Source organism: Akebia trifoliata, chromosome 10, assembly GCF_017979445.1.
Source record: "Akebia trifoliata isolate Shusen 1 chromosome 10, ASM1797944v1, whole genome shotgun sequence".
NCBI lineage: Eukaryota > Viridiplantae > Streptophyta > Magnoliopsida > Ranunculales > Lardizabalaceae > Akebia > Akebia trifoliata.
The window spans coordinates 553,213-570,409 of record NC_141384.1 but is presented as its reverse complement, the minus strand read 5'-3'; the positions used below and the strand labels follow the sequence as shown (position 1 = coordinate 570,409).

The following is a 17,197-nucleotide window of genomic DNA, read 5'->3' as shown; positions in this document are numbered from 1 at the left end:
TAACATTCAACAGTCAAAATTGGGAACCAAAGTAAGTTTCGAAATAGACTAATTTATTGGCTCTTGAACTTAATATCAATTTTTTTTATTTTTTATGATGGGGGTATCTGAACTTACATTTGACTAACGAGATCAAAAGAGCCAGGGCCAGAGCCAAGGTATATGGCTCCCTCCCTTGGGCATTTGCAATGCCTACACATCACACTTGTCGAATAAGTGAGGATGCACCCTCGCAGGTGGCCCATACTGGGTATCAAACTTATAACATACATATTCTCATCACTTACAAGATCCAAAATTGCCATTGAACTTCCCCCTAAAGGTTCAAATATCAATTTCATTATTGTATACTTTATGTTATTTTTTTATATCCATCACAAATATTTAAAGAATCGCGATAATTTGACTACCTCATGTGGCAAACTCAATCAACTATTTCGAGGTGATAAATTTGGGAATCATAGATTTGTGTTCCTCGCGAAACACGACTGCACTTCCCCATTAAAAAATGTATCTCGAGGGATGTGTATCTGGATGAGTGCAGATCTACCATTCCCGAATTTGTCATTTCAGTAGTCGGTTGAGTATGCCACGTGGGTAGTCAGTTTATCACGACTCATATTTAAAAGACTTAAAATTAATTAGTTTATATTTTATATAAAATTCTGTCTTAATTATTAAAACTCGGAAACCGAGATGACTCGCCCTAATCGTGTCGAGTAGGGACCAAATTTACCGCTAAATTTGTTCGAAGGTTTTAAAGTGTAATAAGTTTGGCGGTTATTTCTTCAAGAGATGAAGCTAAAGTTCGTAGCAAACCAAATTTACAGATGAAGAGATTGGTTTAATTTCTTCACTGATGTCGAAAACACTTCTCTCTCGTATCAAACCTCTTAACAGACCCAAACGTCAATCTACTCTTAACCTCTCTCCCGAAACTCAAATCAAGAAACTCTTAAACGACGTCTCAGAAATCCTTAGAAGAGATGAACAATGGGAAGAAACCCTAGAAACCCGATTCTCCGAAGAAGAAATCGTTGTCTCAGATGTAGTTCCTCTTGTGCTTGACAAAATTCGCGATGTCGAATTGGGTCTAAAGTTCTTCGATTGGGTTTCTAGGAGACCATGGTCTTCTCCAGATTCTCAAGCTTATTCTTCTCTTATAAAGGTTTTAGCTTTATCGAAAAGGTTTCTAGAGATTGAAACCGTATTGGAGAATATGAGAATTGAAGAAAAATCTCCTACCCATGAAGCTCTTGATGTTTTAATTAGAGTTTATTCTGAATTTGGATCGATTGATAAAGCTTTGGAATTTTACTCGGTTGTAGTTAATGCTCATTGTTCTTTTCCAAGTCTTTTCGCATGTAATTCATTGCTTAATGCACTTATAAAGCATAATCGAGCTGTAATTGCACGTCCCGTGTATGATGAAATGCTTCAGAGAGATGATGGTGAGGGAAATTTTATAGATAATTATAGTACTTGTATAATGTTGAGAGGTTTGTGTAGAGAAGGAAAGGTTGATGAAGGTAGAAAGCTGATTGAGGATAGGTGGGGAAAGGGTTGCGTTCCAAATATAGTGTTCTACAATACTCTAATTGATGGTTATTGCAAGAAAGGCGAGGTTCAACATGCTTATGGGCTTTTTCGGGAATTGAAATTGAAGAGTTTTGTACCTACATTGGTGACTTATGGAACTATGGTTAATGGGTTCTGCAAGGAAGGAAATTTTGAGGTGATTGATAGGCTTTTAGAAGAAATGGAGACACGGGGTTTAACTGTTAATGTGAAAATTTACAATAATCTTATCGATACTCTATGTAAGAATGGTACTGTGGTTAAAGCAATGGAGACTTTTAGGAGAATGGTTGGCAGAGATGTTGAGCCGGATATTAAAACATATAACACTCTGATTTGTGGTTCATGTAGAGAGGGGAAGGTTAAGGAGGCCGATGAGTTTCTACGGCAGGCAGTGAAGAGGGGCTTGTTGCCAAATAAATTTACTTACACCCCTTTAATCCTTGCATATCACCGGAATGGGGAGTTCGTTAAGGCCTCACATTTACTCATCGAAATGATGGAAAAAGGGCATAAACCTGACTTGGTAACTTATGGAGCTCTTGTCCATGGGCTTGTCGTTGCGGGTGAGGTTAATGTTGCCTTGACGATCCGTGAAAAAATGGTAGACTGGGGAGTGTTTCCTGATGCAGGTATTTACAATGTTTTGATGAGTGGGCTTTGCAAGAAAGGGATGTTTCCTACTGCAAAGCAGCTACTTGTGGAGATGCTCGATCAGAGAATATCACCTGATACATTTGTGTACGCCACAATGGTTGATGGGTTTGTGAGAAATGGTGATCTTGGTGAAGCGAAGAAGCTATTTGAGCTCATGGTAAAAAAGGGTATAGATCCCGAAGTTGTTGGCTATAATGCTATGATCAAGGGCTATTGTAAGTTTGGAATGATGGAGGATGCTGTCTCGTGCATTGATAGAATGTTAAAGCAACGACTTTGTCCTGATGAGTTCACCTACTCGACAATTATAGATGGGTTTATAAAACAAAATGATATGGATGGGGCATTAAGGGTATTCAATGATATGTTGAAACGGAAGTGCAAGCCAAATGTTATTACTTATTCTTCTCTGATCAATGGGTTTTGCCGAAAGGGAGATTCTGATAGAGCCCAAGAGCTGTTCCAAGAGATGAAATCTTGTGGTTTGGTTCCTAATGTTGTCACATATAGTATTCTTATTGGAAACTTTTGTCGGGAGGGGAAACTTACAAAGGTTGCCTTGTTTTTTGAAGAAATGCTTATTCATATGTGTGCTCCTAATGATGTCACCTACCATTATTTGATAAATGGGTTGACGAATAACATACCTAATCTTGTTTCCATGGAAGGATATGGGCTTCACGAAAATGGGAAGTTTATGATCTTGGATGTCTTCAAGAGGATGATCTTGGATGGGTGGGATCCAAGGATGGCATCCTATAATGCTATCCTTATTTGCCTTTGCCAACATAGAATGCTCAAAACTGTCTTTGAATTGAGAGATAAAATGATGGGAAAGGGCTGCCTACCAGATTCTGTTACTTTTGTTGCCTTGCTTCACGGTATTTGCATGGAAGGGAGAGCAAGGGAATGGAAAAACTTCTTCTCTTTCAATCTTGATCAAAAGGAACTCCAAGTTTCTCTGAGATATTCAGTGCTATTAGATCAGTATTTACATCGAGGAATTATTTCCGACGCTTCAAGGATTTTGCGATTTTTGGTTGAGGATGATAAATCTCAGATCCATGAACAAAATAACCGGGAAATGAATGATCTCAGGTTCTCGGTGATTTGAGTATGTGAAGGTCTCAAGCTTTCTGTTTTTTAAGCTGTTTTGTAATCTCATTTGGTCAATCCGACCACTGATTGGGTGTTGCGAGGAGATATGGTGCAATGGAGAATTCAATATACCATGTATCTTGTGATGCCTCATAATGTGCATAATTATGAGTCCGTAGGGAAAGGCTATCCATGTTGCATAGCAATGGGAAAGCCATAACGGAGAGAGGGTGTTCCCCATGTTGGTCTATGTTGATCACCATAATCATGAGGCATAAATTATGGTAGGCAAAGGCTTTCTCATTATTCTTGGATATGAACATTTTTATGTGATTATAGGTTGATATCAGTTTATTGTTCTTGGTGCAGGTTTCTCAATGTCAATTGATTGATTGAGTGCAAGTGATACAAATACATGTGCAATTATCTGTAATGTACAATCAAAACAAGTAAGCAATCTGGTTACTCTATACAAATACAGAATGGAGTTTATTTTGAGTGATTTTGGAGACGCCATATTCCTACTGGCCCACATGTATTGAAGGGGGGCTCCCAATGTGGGTAGAATGTGGGTATTTTTTTGTAAATTTGGAATGCCCTTCAATACACGTGGACCACTAGGAATATGGGATCTCCAAAATTGCACTCAGTTGATTGCTAAGGTTATGTAGTATTGGAATGTTTTGTGCTTTCGTTTTTCTTTTCCTACTCTATTGTAATGAAAATGGAATTGGGGTTCTAACTTTGGTCTTTCATGGCCCAGGACACAGAAAAAAAAAGAGTGTTTCATGAGATTAGAGCTCTCCTTGTCATCAGCCTCATGGAACGATCGAAGCATTCCGTCATTTTAAACATCATTATCTAACTATTTGCTAGTCAGCCTGGCATGTACCATGCACACACATGTATTAGATTTACAGAAAGTCAACATAAAATATATTGAAATTCTTTCTTTTGAGTTCATCCTCAAATTCTAAATGTACTATTACATGTTAATAAATTTAGCTAACATCGATGAAGGTACTTTGATGAGTGAAAAGACTAAGAAAGATAAAATTAGAAATGAGTGCTTTTTTGAAAACATAGGAGTTGCCACAATAGGATATAAATTAAGTGTTTTTTTTATTGAGATGGTTTGGTCATGTTCAACTATTCAAGGAAAGCCGATTACAGCCCCAAACGATATGGTTCAAACTTTTCAAATAAGTCATGTTGACTTCTGGCCTGATGTTTGTTGAATAAATGAGAAATTAGTCCATTTTGTTTTGTATGGGTATGAGTTTGGTACTTGACCAGCCAAAGTAAGTATGTTTGCCAGATCTTGGGAGATAATAATGGGCTAGCTTAACATTGATGGGTAAAATCGGTGATCTGTATCTTTAGAGCTACTAACAATTTCTCTCAGAAACAAAGGGCGTGCAGACTGTAGTCTTTAATCACGAACTTTTAGCAATAAAGTGCTGAAGGATTATTTTTTCCCAGAGATTATGTGATTGGCAACACAAACAGACAAGAAACTGAAGGTATAAATCGCCCTATTCAATGCATTTAATAGTCATACATGGAAACAAAAAATGCAATATAACAAGGCTTGCAACATGCACGGAAAAGCTTGCAGCATATCAGATCCTACAAACATCAGAGAAGTTAAGATCAGTAAGGTCAATGCAATATTTATGTCCTGATATAGTAAAGTAGACATGTGTGAGTGTAATATTTATTTATGCTTGAATGTGCACGCAAGAAAGTGAAAGAGGGAACGGTTGATTACTGAGCATATTCGATGTTGATTTTGGTATCGGGAATCCTCGAGATTGTGTCAAAAGCTTTGTTTGATAGGACTAGAGTCGCTGGGCATGGATTGCTCCGGCAGACATCCACAACCTCTACTATTATGGATCCACCTTTGCATGGTCGCTTGTGGCCACTGATGCACCGCATGCGATACCTCCGACCACACGCCGCTCCATTGTCCCATAAACCATTGCTCGCAGCAACAAACATACCACCTTCCGGAAATTGTTCTTGGCTGTTTCCATTGCATCTGGTTGCTGCATTAAAGAGAGGAGGCAAAAAAAAAAGGTGAATCAGCTTAATCCAATACTTCAATGCACAGTAAACGTTACTTTGCATTTTACTCATAATTTCTTCATCTCAACTCATATTGAATCCTTCTCTCTCTGGCACATGTGACCCATTGATTCATCGATGTTCAACATTCAATTAGTGGGCCATCTTTAGGATGGAGCGTACCCGTAAAGAAGAACTGAAAGCAACCAAAATTTATAGAAGTTCTAAGAGTCTATAGAGGGTCTGTACGTCAGTTGGTTAGGTTCCTCCTATCAATTTTACTTTGGTCTGTCTGGACCAAGAGGTATTCAACAAATTGAATGTTGTGGACTGGCTAGTGGAATTTTGTGGGCTATGTAGTTGGTTGACGGAAGGTGAGATGATTCTCCTGTATCGGGAAAATTTAGTATGTTGATGTACTATGTGGGACCTGCTTGAGTGGGGCTCAGTGTTGATTAGCATGTGTACCATGTGTTTGTTAGACCTTAGTTTCAATGTATGTCAGACCTTGAGCTAATTGTAGTGTTTGGACGAGTGGGCATTCAGAATCATCCTCATGTCACGCGCGCACACACACACACAGCTTAGTTACAGTAACTACCCCTTTAACTGACTTATTCATTTTCTACTTAGTGAAGTATAATAAAATCAAACCACTACCACTATCTAATGAAACACAATTCGGATGGAGTTGGAAGGGTATATATCCTACATACGTAGGTACGGAGGATCATAAGATGTAGCTGTTCCTACATCGCCCACAACAATACGAACATAAAAACATAGCCATCCCATAACTAAAATTGCTAAATTGAACCTCATTTTTGGTATCTGAATTCACAATTAAGAGGATTTTGATGGTTTGATCTGTCCGAGGGGCACCCCCACTTCCATGTATTTATACTTGCTAGAGAACCAAGCATGCAAAAAAACAATGACCAACATGGGTAGGTGGCTTGTAAGTGCTATGGTGACATAAGCCACCAAGGCAAATTGATAAACCAAAATTTTGAATGATTCAACAACCACATGAACAATCACTACCACACAAATTAACGTAGGATATCCTCTTATCTACCTTGTGATGAACATCGCAATTAAAGTATGTTTTTTTTTCAACTGAGATCTTATCAAAAATCTTTTTACATGAATGGTTGTGGCTACTGTTAGACTTGATGTCATCTCTAACTCTTTTAAGTATTTTTTATATTTTTTGATAACCATTTAACTTTTTTAAGTATAGAAGAGAGGTTTGAAGGATTACGGAAACTAAAATTCTTCTTCCACTATTATATAGTTTTCAGTTTATATATAAAAGTGCCTCATAAACCGTGTGGAGACTTTATTAAAGTTCTGCACATGGATAGTAAGTATATCAACTTTGCCCATCTCATTGTGGTTCAAGTATAGGAGTGTTGGTTACCCAACTCCTCTTCTAGTTTTTTTTGCCATGTGGCACTCTTTTGGTGGCCTACAAATCAGTAATCAGCTTGATTGATGATTTTTAGTTGTTGGATTTGAGCCTATTTTCATATTAAGGGACCATATTGGCTCTCACTTTGTAAAGTAGGAGAGGCCCACTGATAGTTCAATTTTGAGGAGTGGACAATAGTCTCTTATAATAAATAAATGGGTACCCTGTAGATACCATGTTTGAGTTTCATTGGATGGCTTTCCATCCTACTAAAATACAAAAAAGAAGCAGCATAGGTGGCATTCTATTTTGGTCTATTCTAAGCAGCCCAATTTAATAATCATGCTTTATGAGATAGTGGTGCTGAAAGTCTCGTAGTGCTTAATAGATTATTCCCATACAGATCTGAGATACCCACTTTTAATTGACTGAGGTCGTGTTTGAAAAGGGAAAATTTTGGTTTATATAAGGAATGAGGTTATCCCAATGGTAATCATTAAATGTTTTTTGTGGTTATAGCTCTAGTTTCATGAAATGATAGAAGCATTTTGTCATTTTGTACTTTATTGACGTCCACTGTACTTGTCAGCTTGGCATGTATATTGTACACACGTGGATTAAATTTGCAAAAAAAGTTATTAAATTAAAATAAATTTATATCATTTTCTTTTGAGTTTGTCATCAAATTCGATATGTACCACTACATGTTAATGTATTGAATGTAGCATAGATGAGGATGCTGAGATGGATGAGCAGAAATACTAAAATAGATAATGTTAGAAATCATGTGGACGGTGGCTGTAGGGAAGGTTTTGACAATGGATAATCCGATGCGTCAGGGTTACATTAGTGCTAACTTTTGTACTTAATGCAAGATGGTTGGGGAGTCAATTTATCACATCTTCCTTCATTGCATATTTGCGGGCGCGGTTTGATGGTTTGTGTTGAATTTGTTTGAGGTGTATGCTTGCCTTCCGTCCTCAATCTTGGATTGTCTCTTGGTCCTAGTTGGGTGCATGTTTTCCAATCGCTAAGAGATGGCTTTGGACCATTTCAGTATTTGTGGTGCTTTGGGGAATCTGGTTAGAGAGGAACAGTCCCACTTTCAAGGGAGGTTAAAGAGCATGAGGTGCATCTTGTGTTTTTGTCCATTTTGTGTTTTGTGTTTTTCTGGAGTAAGGTCTTCAAGGAGTTCGAGGGTGTATTCTTTGAAGATTTCTTAGGTTGTTGGAGTGGGTTGGTGAAATTAATTGTAATTAGCACATTTGTATTTTGTTTGTGGCTGGGTTGGTCATCTTTAGTAGCTTTGCCTTTTAATTGGAATTTTACTTACCAATATATATATATATAGGAATAATCCCTACAGGCATTAAACTAAGTGAAAATCGATTGAGATGGGTTTGGTCACGTTCAATGAAAACTGATTATAACTCCAATTAGAAGGAATGTACAAGTTGAAGGTTCTAAAAGAGTGAGAGTAAGTCGTATATGAACACATTTCCAATACAAGAGGACATGGCCTCAGATAGAATTGAATGGAAGAACAAGATTTGTTCATCCAACCCCAAATATTTAGGATATTGATTCGATGATGTTTAATGAGGGGAATACCTGTGTGTGGGTGTAGAGCATGATTGAAGTATAGAATACTTATTACTCTATAGATCTTTCTCTTCATCCTTATATTCAGGGACAAATCCATGGAATGGTGAGCGATCATATAAGGAATTCGCAGTTTCAACCCATGGTCTGCCCAGAAATGTTATTTTGTTTTAGTTGCAGTATCCCTTTGTATGTGTTTGTGCAAATTTATTAATCATCATGTCTGCCATTTGATTTATTTTATGCGATTCATGTTGTTATGTTTTGCCTTTGAAATGAATAAATGGATTTTCTGCATTATATGAAACAATAAACATAAATTAATGTCAGATGACTCCAAACACATTCTATATAGCTCAAACTTTTCTTGCATATAAGGCTTCTTGACTTTTAGCCAAAGTGTACATTTACCAGATCTTGGAGTCATTTGGCTACTTTAACATCGATGGAATGAATTGGTAATTTGTACTCAGAAACTTAGAGCATGCACGTTGGAAATTGTACTTGAAGGAATATTTTTCTAAGGCCATGTGATTGCCACCACAAACAGAGAAGAAGAAGAAAAAAGTATCAATCTTCCAATTCAATGGACTTAATCAATTTACATGGAAACGAAAAAAAAAAAAAAGGTATTATCGGCTTGCCACATGGTTTCAGATCCTGCAAACATCAAAGAAGTCGAGGTCAGCAAGAATTATACACCATTTGTATCAATCTATGTTCTTATATATGTTTAGTAGACATGTATGTGTGCATTTATTTTGCATGAATGTTCATGAAGGAGATTGAAAGAGGGAAGAATTGATTACTGAGCATATTCGATGTTGATTTTGGCGTTAGGAAACCTTGAGATGGCATCGAACGCTTTGTTTGATAGGACTAAGTCCCAGAACATGGATTAGTCTTACAAACATCTACAACCTCTACTATTATGGATCCATCCTTGCATGGTCGTTTGAGGCCACTGATGCACCGTACGCGATATCTCCGACCACATGCCGCTCCATTGTCCCATATGCCATTGCTTGCAGCAGCAAACATGCCGCCTTCCGGAAATTGGTCTTGGCTGTTGCCGTTACATCTTGTTGCTGCATTAAATAGAGAAAAAAAAAGGTCAGTCTACCAAATCCTATACTTTAATACGCAGTAGAAATTTTGGATATTAGTGGTAATTTCTTTATCTTAACTCTCAATTCATATTGAACCCTCCTCTGATATGTAATTGTGATAAATTGATTCATCGATCTTCACCATTTTTTTAGTGGGCCATCTTTAGGATGAGATATAGCCCATAAACTGGAATTGGGGTCAACAGATTGAATGTTGTGGGTTGATGACTTGGTCGACATATGTGGGATCTGATTAGTTGGTTGACCAAAGGAGATATTTTCTCTGTATCGTGAAAATTTGGTGTGACCCATTTGATGTGGGGCTTTTGATCGCTGTAAAGCCTTTTTTTTTTTTTTGTGTGGGTGAGTGGGTGGTCCAATCCACACTTGTTCACTTCCAATAAGTGCCTGGTCAACTACCTCATCATCGTTATGAATTCGAATGGAAAATGGGCGGGAAAAGAATTTGCCTTAGAAAATGCAATTTTCGGGCGTATGACCCTAGGGGGGAAAATGTTTTCCCACCTCACCCCCGAGAAAACGATTTTCTCACCTCCTAGTGTTATTCCCTAACTGAGTACTACCCCTCATCCCAAAACTAAAAACAACTGTCCTTTTGACATTTTCTTAGGTGCAATCAAATGGTGGTATTCATTTTCCCATAGAAACAAATTCCGTGAAATCATACAAACCTTAACTGACCAAATCATTAACTACTTAGCAAAATATACTCAACTCAATAACTACTAATGAAACAAAACTAGGAGAGTCGGAAGGGTATGTATCCTACGTACGTAGGTAGGGAGGGTCGTATGACATAGCCGTCCCGACATCTCCAAAAACAACAAGAACACCAAAACACAGCCATCCCACAACAAGAATTGCTAGGCTGAACCTCATTTTTGGGTATCTGGATTCACAACTTGAGGTACTTTGATGGTTTGATCTGTCTGAGGGGACACCCCACTAGTTTGTAATTTATACTAAATAATCAAACATGAAAGAAATGTGACCCACATGGGTGGGCGGCTTCATAGTGCTATGGTGACATGAGCCACCAACTCAAACTGATAAACTATACTTTGGAATGATTCAACAACCACATAAACTTAGGAGATATCATCTTATCTGTAATTTGATGAACATTCCACCTAGGAGGATCTAATTGTGATGCTAGAGATATTTGTGATGAGTGCAAAAAATGATTCAATCACCCAGTTGTTGATCCTTCTTCTGAAGCCCAAGTCCCATGAGCGACAAAACATAAATGTTATATAGGACTTTTATGTAATTAAATATTATAACATGGATATATTTATAGTTTTAACAATATTATCTCATAATATTATACAAACTGAAAGTTAAAAAAAAGAGTTGTGATAATGACGTCCCTCTCTGACATACACCCCCATCACAGAACTGTAGATCTTTTGCCTCAGGATACATAAGAAAAAGATTTAGGGTTATGTATATCATCCCAAAGCAAATGATCCGCGCATCTGTGAGGGGGGGGGGGGGGGGGGGGGGGGGGGAGAGGGGTGTCAAAAAATCATTAAAAAAAAAAAAGGAATCACAACACATCCCTGTAAGGTTTATGCCTTAGTCAAGATACACCAAAATAGTGTGTCTCCATTAATGGAGAAAGAGTCTTTCCTTTCATTCCCAAGGGATTTTTTGAGAGCCTCACATTGAAAAGAGATTTAAGAAGTAAGCACATTGAAAACATTATCCAACATAGATATGAGATGTTTCACACAATGTCTTAATTTAATATCTAGTTTATGTTTAAAGCTAAAGATTGTTTAACAGTAAATAAAGAAATTCTGTAAAATAAATAAAAATTGCATACAACATATAACTTTCAATTACTTGCAAAATATTAGTGGATTTATAAGTTATAGTGGTGTTGAACTAAACAATGTAGTACATGGAGGGAGGAGCACACCCAATGTTGTTAAATAGCATATGCGATCATGTGCGATCAGCACGTATTATTCGCATATGCAATTTCGCACATCGCATATGCGGTGGCATATGTTGTAAAACAATAAAAAATCCTAACCGTTGGACAGTAAGTCATCCCATATGCCATCACATATGTTGCAAAAAAAAACATTTATGACCGATGGACAATATGCCATGGCATACAAAAAAACGGCATCCCAGATTTGTCAAATAACATAAATTTAGATTTTTGAAATAACATATGCAATCACATATGTGACCGCATTTGACAACACTGAGCACACCCACCCTCTTTGGAAAAATATTTTGACATTATCAAAATAAAGGTGACACTGCCATGCATGTTAGGATGGGCACTGGAACATCTCACCATGCACATATATCTGAACCTCTTTAGGGAAACTGGAATGAAAATGAAAATAGGTTTCCCATAGTTTTTGTCCAATAAGATTTGTGGGTTGCTATGAAATCCTTCTTAAAAATTATATGTCCACTAGAGGGGTACCTATTACCTATTTTGGGTTTATTTAGGGAAGAGCTAGTGAAGGAATGTTTACAAAAAGGCACTGAGCTCATTCACGCAATTTCAAATTCTCTTTTCAACCAAAGAAATTAATACTATAAAGTTAATATATAAGATAGTTCAAAATGATTTTTGGGGATAAGCACACTAATTAGAAGATGAAGAACGATTGTTTTTTCTTATTTTGTTTATGGGGCAAAATCCTCTTTTTTGCTTTTGTAATCGAGGTTCTAACATTGACTTTTTCTTGGGTCGATGTAGAAAATCACTGGCTAATATTTGTATTAATTGAATTATTAAGGAAATTTTTTTGTGGAAGTCAAGGTGGCTGAAGGTAGTTAACGACGCTTTTATTATATTAATTTTGAGAAGATTTATATAGAAATTTTAGAAGATAAAACTTGTTGGTCTGAAATGATTTCTACATTGAATCATGGATGAGATCAATGGGATAACATGGACTCACCTCTTTCACAACCCATGAAACTGAGAATGTTGAATGACCAACTTTAATAGATCAAAATACCTCAGTTAGTTTATTTTCATTTAAAATTATTTTTCAATTTCAATTTATATATTTTCATAGTTAAATATGTTCGACAAAATCACTTATGGAAAGATGTTTAGGATGCTCCGTTACAAAAAGAACAAAGTGGTTTTATTTAAGTTCATCTATACTTTACCATCTATTTGTAATATTGGACAATCCAATGGTACATTAAGTTCTCTATTAAAATTTTCACCAAAAAAATAAAAATAAAAATAAAAATAAATCATTTAGTTATTAATGAGAACTTGGAAAGTCAGCTTAAAATCAGAAGATCTAAAAAATATTAATCAAATTTGTACTCAAGGATGATCATAGGGTGTTGAAGAGCACCTGAAATGGCGTGTCCTTTATCAAAATTTTTTTTATATTGATCTATGCCACTTACCTTTGTTTGGCCTTCGATTTCTGCAATTTGGAAGTATTGTGCTCGAGCAATAGTCCCACATTGCATGGCGACCATGACCTTGGGCTATTTAGAAACCTACGGCCATCCTCACCTTATAAGCTGGTTTTTTGAGGATTAGTTAGGCCCATAGGATTCTACATGGTATCAGAGAGGATAACCACAAATATGTAGGAGACACGTGTACTTACACGTGGGAGGGAGTGTGAGTGATAGTCCTACATTGCCCAGGTATCATGACCTTGGTATATATATAAACTTAAGGCCCATGGGTTTTACAGTGTTGACAAGTTTTAATTCTATGTGACAAGTTTTGTTTTGGTGGTTTGCCTAATACTTTGACCGACAATCGTATAATCTATTGGAGTATTATTTTGGTTGATTTTTGTTCTATTTGTAAAGCCAATGGAGAAATGGTTAATCATCTCTTGATCCATTGTAATTTTGCTATTTCACTTCCGTTTTCAACCATTATAGACCGATATTTTTTTTAAATAAGAAAACGGTTCTTCAGCCATTAGTCTCTTTTATTATTTATATTGGGCTTATTGAAAAGAAATAAAATAGCCATATCTTTGATGGAAGGGTGTGTGATCTTCATCAGGTCATTCTTATTCATATATTATTATTTTTTATACAAGTACTCAAAGACTTTAAAAATGCGTGGTAACCATCTTGACATGTAGTCCCATAGATGAAACTATTCTCATGTAACAAAATGGAATTAAAGTTCTTGAACTTATTTAAATCAATATGTTAAAGTAATTCACATATGAACGATACCACACAGAGACATGAGATCCTAGGCAATATCTGATCCTAACACGAATCTAATCCCAAGCACATATGTAATCTTTAACACACATTTGATCTAATCCCTAGTACGTGACTGATCTCGAGTACATATTTAATCCCTAGAACATTTTTTTTTAAATTTAAGCACAACTTTCAACATTAAAATGAGATGCATACAAAATGTTATTAGATTGATGGGATATCATATGTCACAATTCTTTATTTCTCTACTTTGTGTTAGTGATCTAATACACCTACACATTAGACTCAAATGGTTACTTAAATGTGATGGACACATCTTTTAAAGTACTTAAGTGTTTCTCAACTATCTAACTCATTATACACATAGTCCATCCATATGGTGACACTAATCTCCAAGGCTTACCTATAAGCATACACTTCAAAAATTGAAGAGGGAGTTGGACCCCCCTCAATCTTTTTTTGTTCTCTTCATCATTCATTTTTCTTAAGAAAATATTAGAATACAATTTTCATTCATTTTTTTTTTTCATTAGAGTACTAACTTGATCATCAAAGCATCCTTGTAGGCACTTCATCGGGGTCCTAAATTGTCTAAGAAGAACATTAGAATCTGATCATTTCATAAGAGAAAAAGATCGAAATCAGATTATCTTGCCTAAGAAGAAGACTAGAGTCCAACTATCTCACAAGAGAAAAATGACCCATCTCACCAACTTTTGGCATGCATCTCGAGGAAGGATATTCATTTTCAAAGTTAATCCCAAAATAGCCTTACAAAGATTTTATTTTTGGTTAAAAACTTTCTTTCCAACAAGTGGAACATTTGTAAGGAAAGGGAATAGATTTGAGATTTCAATGACTAGTTTTGACTTCGTTGGTTCTTCTTTAGGTTGTATATCTTCTATTTATAAGAAAAAAAATATTGCTGATAGGGAAAGAATCATGAAAAAAATACATCTCAACCATTAAAATACAAAATTTGATTATCGGGATGAATATGTGTATCCCAAGATATGCCACACACATCCTTATGATAAATCCTAATAATTGCATTTTGTATTTTAATCGTCAAGATTTCATGTCATTTGTCACAAGTCAATGGTCCACAACCTTTGATAGTATCAAGATAAATTGATTTTGATGGTAACGAGATTTCATATGATCAAAACTGTACGAGTGTTAGGTGTAGTGACCAGGGCCTCCCTCTAAAAAGGGAGTGCTCTTGACTTTGAGTTCAAGATCTCTCGTTGGCCATCCACAATGATTTATCTTGTCTTACGTGAAATGTGTGGTTTGTAAGGGTATTGCACGTACCTAAAAGATTTTTAGGCACGACATGGTGTTTTAAGAGGTTAGTTGCATTGCCCCTAGTTCGGACTATGGTTAGGACGTAGGACACTTTATCATAAAAAAATAAAAATAATAAAAGAGTAGAAAAGTAAAGAATCATTTTCTCCCATATACATTTTATAGTCCCCAGCACAAAAATAAATTGGGTGATCGGTTCAACACATGTTTTTGTCTCCTTGCAATAAAAATAAGTCACCAAAGGTGTCTGTTTAGAAAGTCGTAAGATCTACAATTATAAAAATAATCAAAAGACCCTCTTTATGACTCCAATGTTTATATTATATTACCACACATCTCGATATTATATGTAATAATATAATTTAATCTTATATCTTGCATCGTAACCGTTTGATCTCTTATGAATATATAATGCTGCTTACAGTCAAAAAGGAGATATTTGTTTAACATCCCACGTGGCTTCATCCAACAACTGCCACCTGTTGAGTTGATCCCATTGGGGGACAAGTCATAGACTTTTATTTCCCCATCTTTCGTCATTAATTTGACTTTTCTCTAATTTTCCAGCTGGAATCAGTAGTTTTGACGTTTGACTTTTGACTTTTGATTATCTTAAAAAAAAAGTTGAATAGATCGTTCACATGTGCCTTCACACCGACACATGTGTGGTGGATTAGATCACACTTTGAATAGAACCATCAATGGATTGGATCGAAATTTCAAACCATTGAAAATTGAATCAATGATATGGGTTATCCAATTTGATAATCTATTGGATTGGTTCTAGATCAATCATGCTCTGATTCAATAAATATAAAAAATCATATAACTTTTATTATATATTTTATCTTAATATATGAAAGTTATTTATATATCAAATAGATTTTTCATCTAATAAGAATCCAATTCAATTCTTATTGAATTGATTCCAAACACGATCAATTCTCAACAGATGATAATAGTAAACCAATCCACTTCCATATTATCTTCTGCAAGCCCGTTGAATTCATCATGTGACATCTGAAAACATGATCTAATGTCATTAGGATGTAGATGACAAAATTTTATAAACGTCACAAGAAAAAAAATTCTTAATAGAGAGTTAATTTCATCATTAATTTTAGGAGTATTAAAAATGATGGGTCAAGGCTTTTTTTTTTATATGAATAATTTTTAAAGTCATGATAATCTGACATTTTCATAAAAAAATCATAGATTATTTTTCTTGAGTTACATAAGAAAAATATTTATGATTCTACATATCTCAAGACAAATGATCTATGATCCTGTGATGGAGGTGTCAAAAAATTATTATTTTATTTTTTAATGTATGTATTTTTATGAAATATAAACAAATATTGTGTTGGATTGCGAATTGAGCTCACCGACACTTTTAGTAAGGTTTAAAATCTTAGAAAGTTTTTTTCTATTATCTTTTGGTATATTGATTTGATTTATATGATTTTATCGTGATTAATTTGACTTTCGAGTCTGATCCGATCCAGTGATACATCCACTAATTAGCTCAAAAATTCATCAAAAAAGTTATTCTCCTTCGCTGGCAATTTTAGTTACAAAGACAAATATATAATAATTGTGCCGTGTTGTGCTGGCCCATTCTTTGCCCCAGAATCCATGCAAAGTCTTTTTTGTTTGTGTGACAATGATCATGATGAGCGACACGTGTGCCATTATAATATGAAGAATAAGATATTTTCTACGGTCAAGATGCGTAAAAATCTCCTCATCAAATTCTTACGGCACATATTTCCACCAACCTAAAGGGAATCCTTACGGGAAACTTCAATGGCTTCTTGTCTTTACTTCACTGGCAGTACATTCAATACTTTTTTTTATCCAATGAAAATAAGACACGTGTTATGTAAACGTTTGGGGTGGTTTAGATGTACAACACTCCACGTTTTGGTTAATATTTCAGATACCCCTGTGCTGTGTGTACAAACTGATGATATACTCCTTGACCTCAGTCTTCACTGAAAGACCAGCATAAAATTATCTAAAATACCTTGATCGTCAAACTTTAACAAAACAAAAAAATTTCCTTGATTTTCTCTCCAAAGTCGATTATTTTCAACCTCTAAGCTAAAAATTTTTACACTCACCTTCAACCTTAAGATCTATC

The 17,197-nt window shown here is 35.6% G+C and overlaps 2 protein-coding genes across 2 annotated transcripts; one reads left to right on the top strand and one right to left on the bottom strand.

The window, feature by feature from the left end:
• Window positions 1-777: 777 nt before the first annotated feature.
• LOC147392556 (Pentatricopeptide repeat (PPR) superfamily protein) lies at window positions 778-5,206 on the top strand. The gene is made up of 3 exons (XM_086456388.1): window positions 778-3,617; window positions 3,703-3,782; window positions 4,097-5,206. The coding sequence occupies exon 1, from the start codon at window positions 860-862 to the stop codon at window positions 3,347-3,349; it is 2,490 nt and encodes an 829-aa protein (XP_086312514.1). The 5' UTR covers window positions 778-859; the 3' UTR covers window positions 3,350-3,617; window positions 3,703-3,782; window positions 4,097-5,206.
• Window positions 4,823-6,259, bottom strand: LOC147392555 (EG45-like domain containing protein). The gene is made up of 3 exons (XM_086456389.1): window positions 6,120-6,259; window positions 5,105-5,384; window positions 4,823-4,962 (listed from the first exon to the last, which is right to left on the bottom strand). Exons 1-3 carry the CDS (start codon window positions 6,223-6,225, stop codon window positions 4,956-4,958), a joined length of 393 nt encoding a protein of 130 aa, XP_086312515.1. The 5' UTR covers window positions 6,226-6,259; the 3' UTR covers window positions 4,823-4,955.
• Window positions 6,260-17,197: the final 10,938 nt, after the last annotated feature.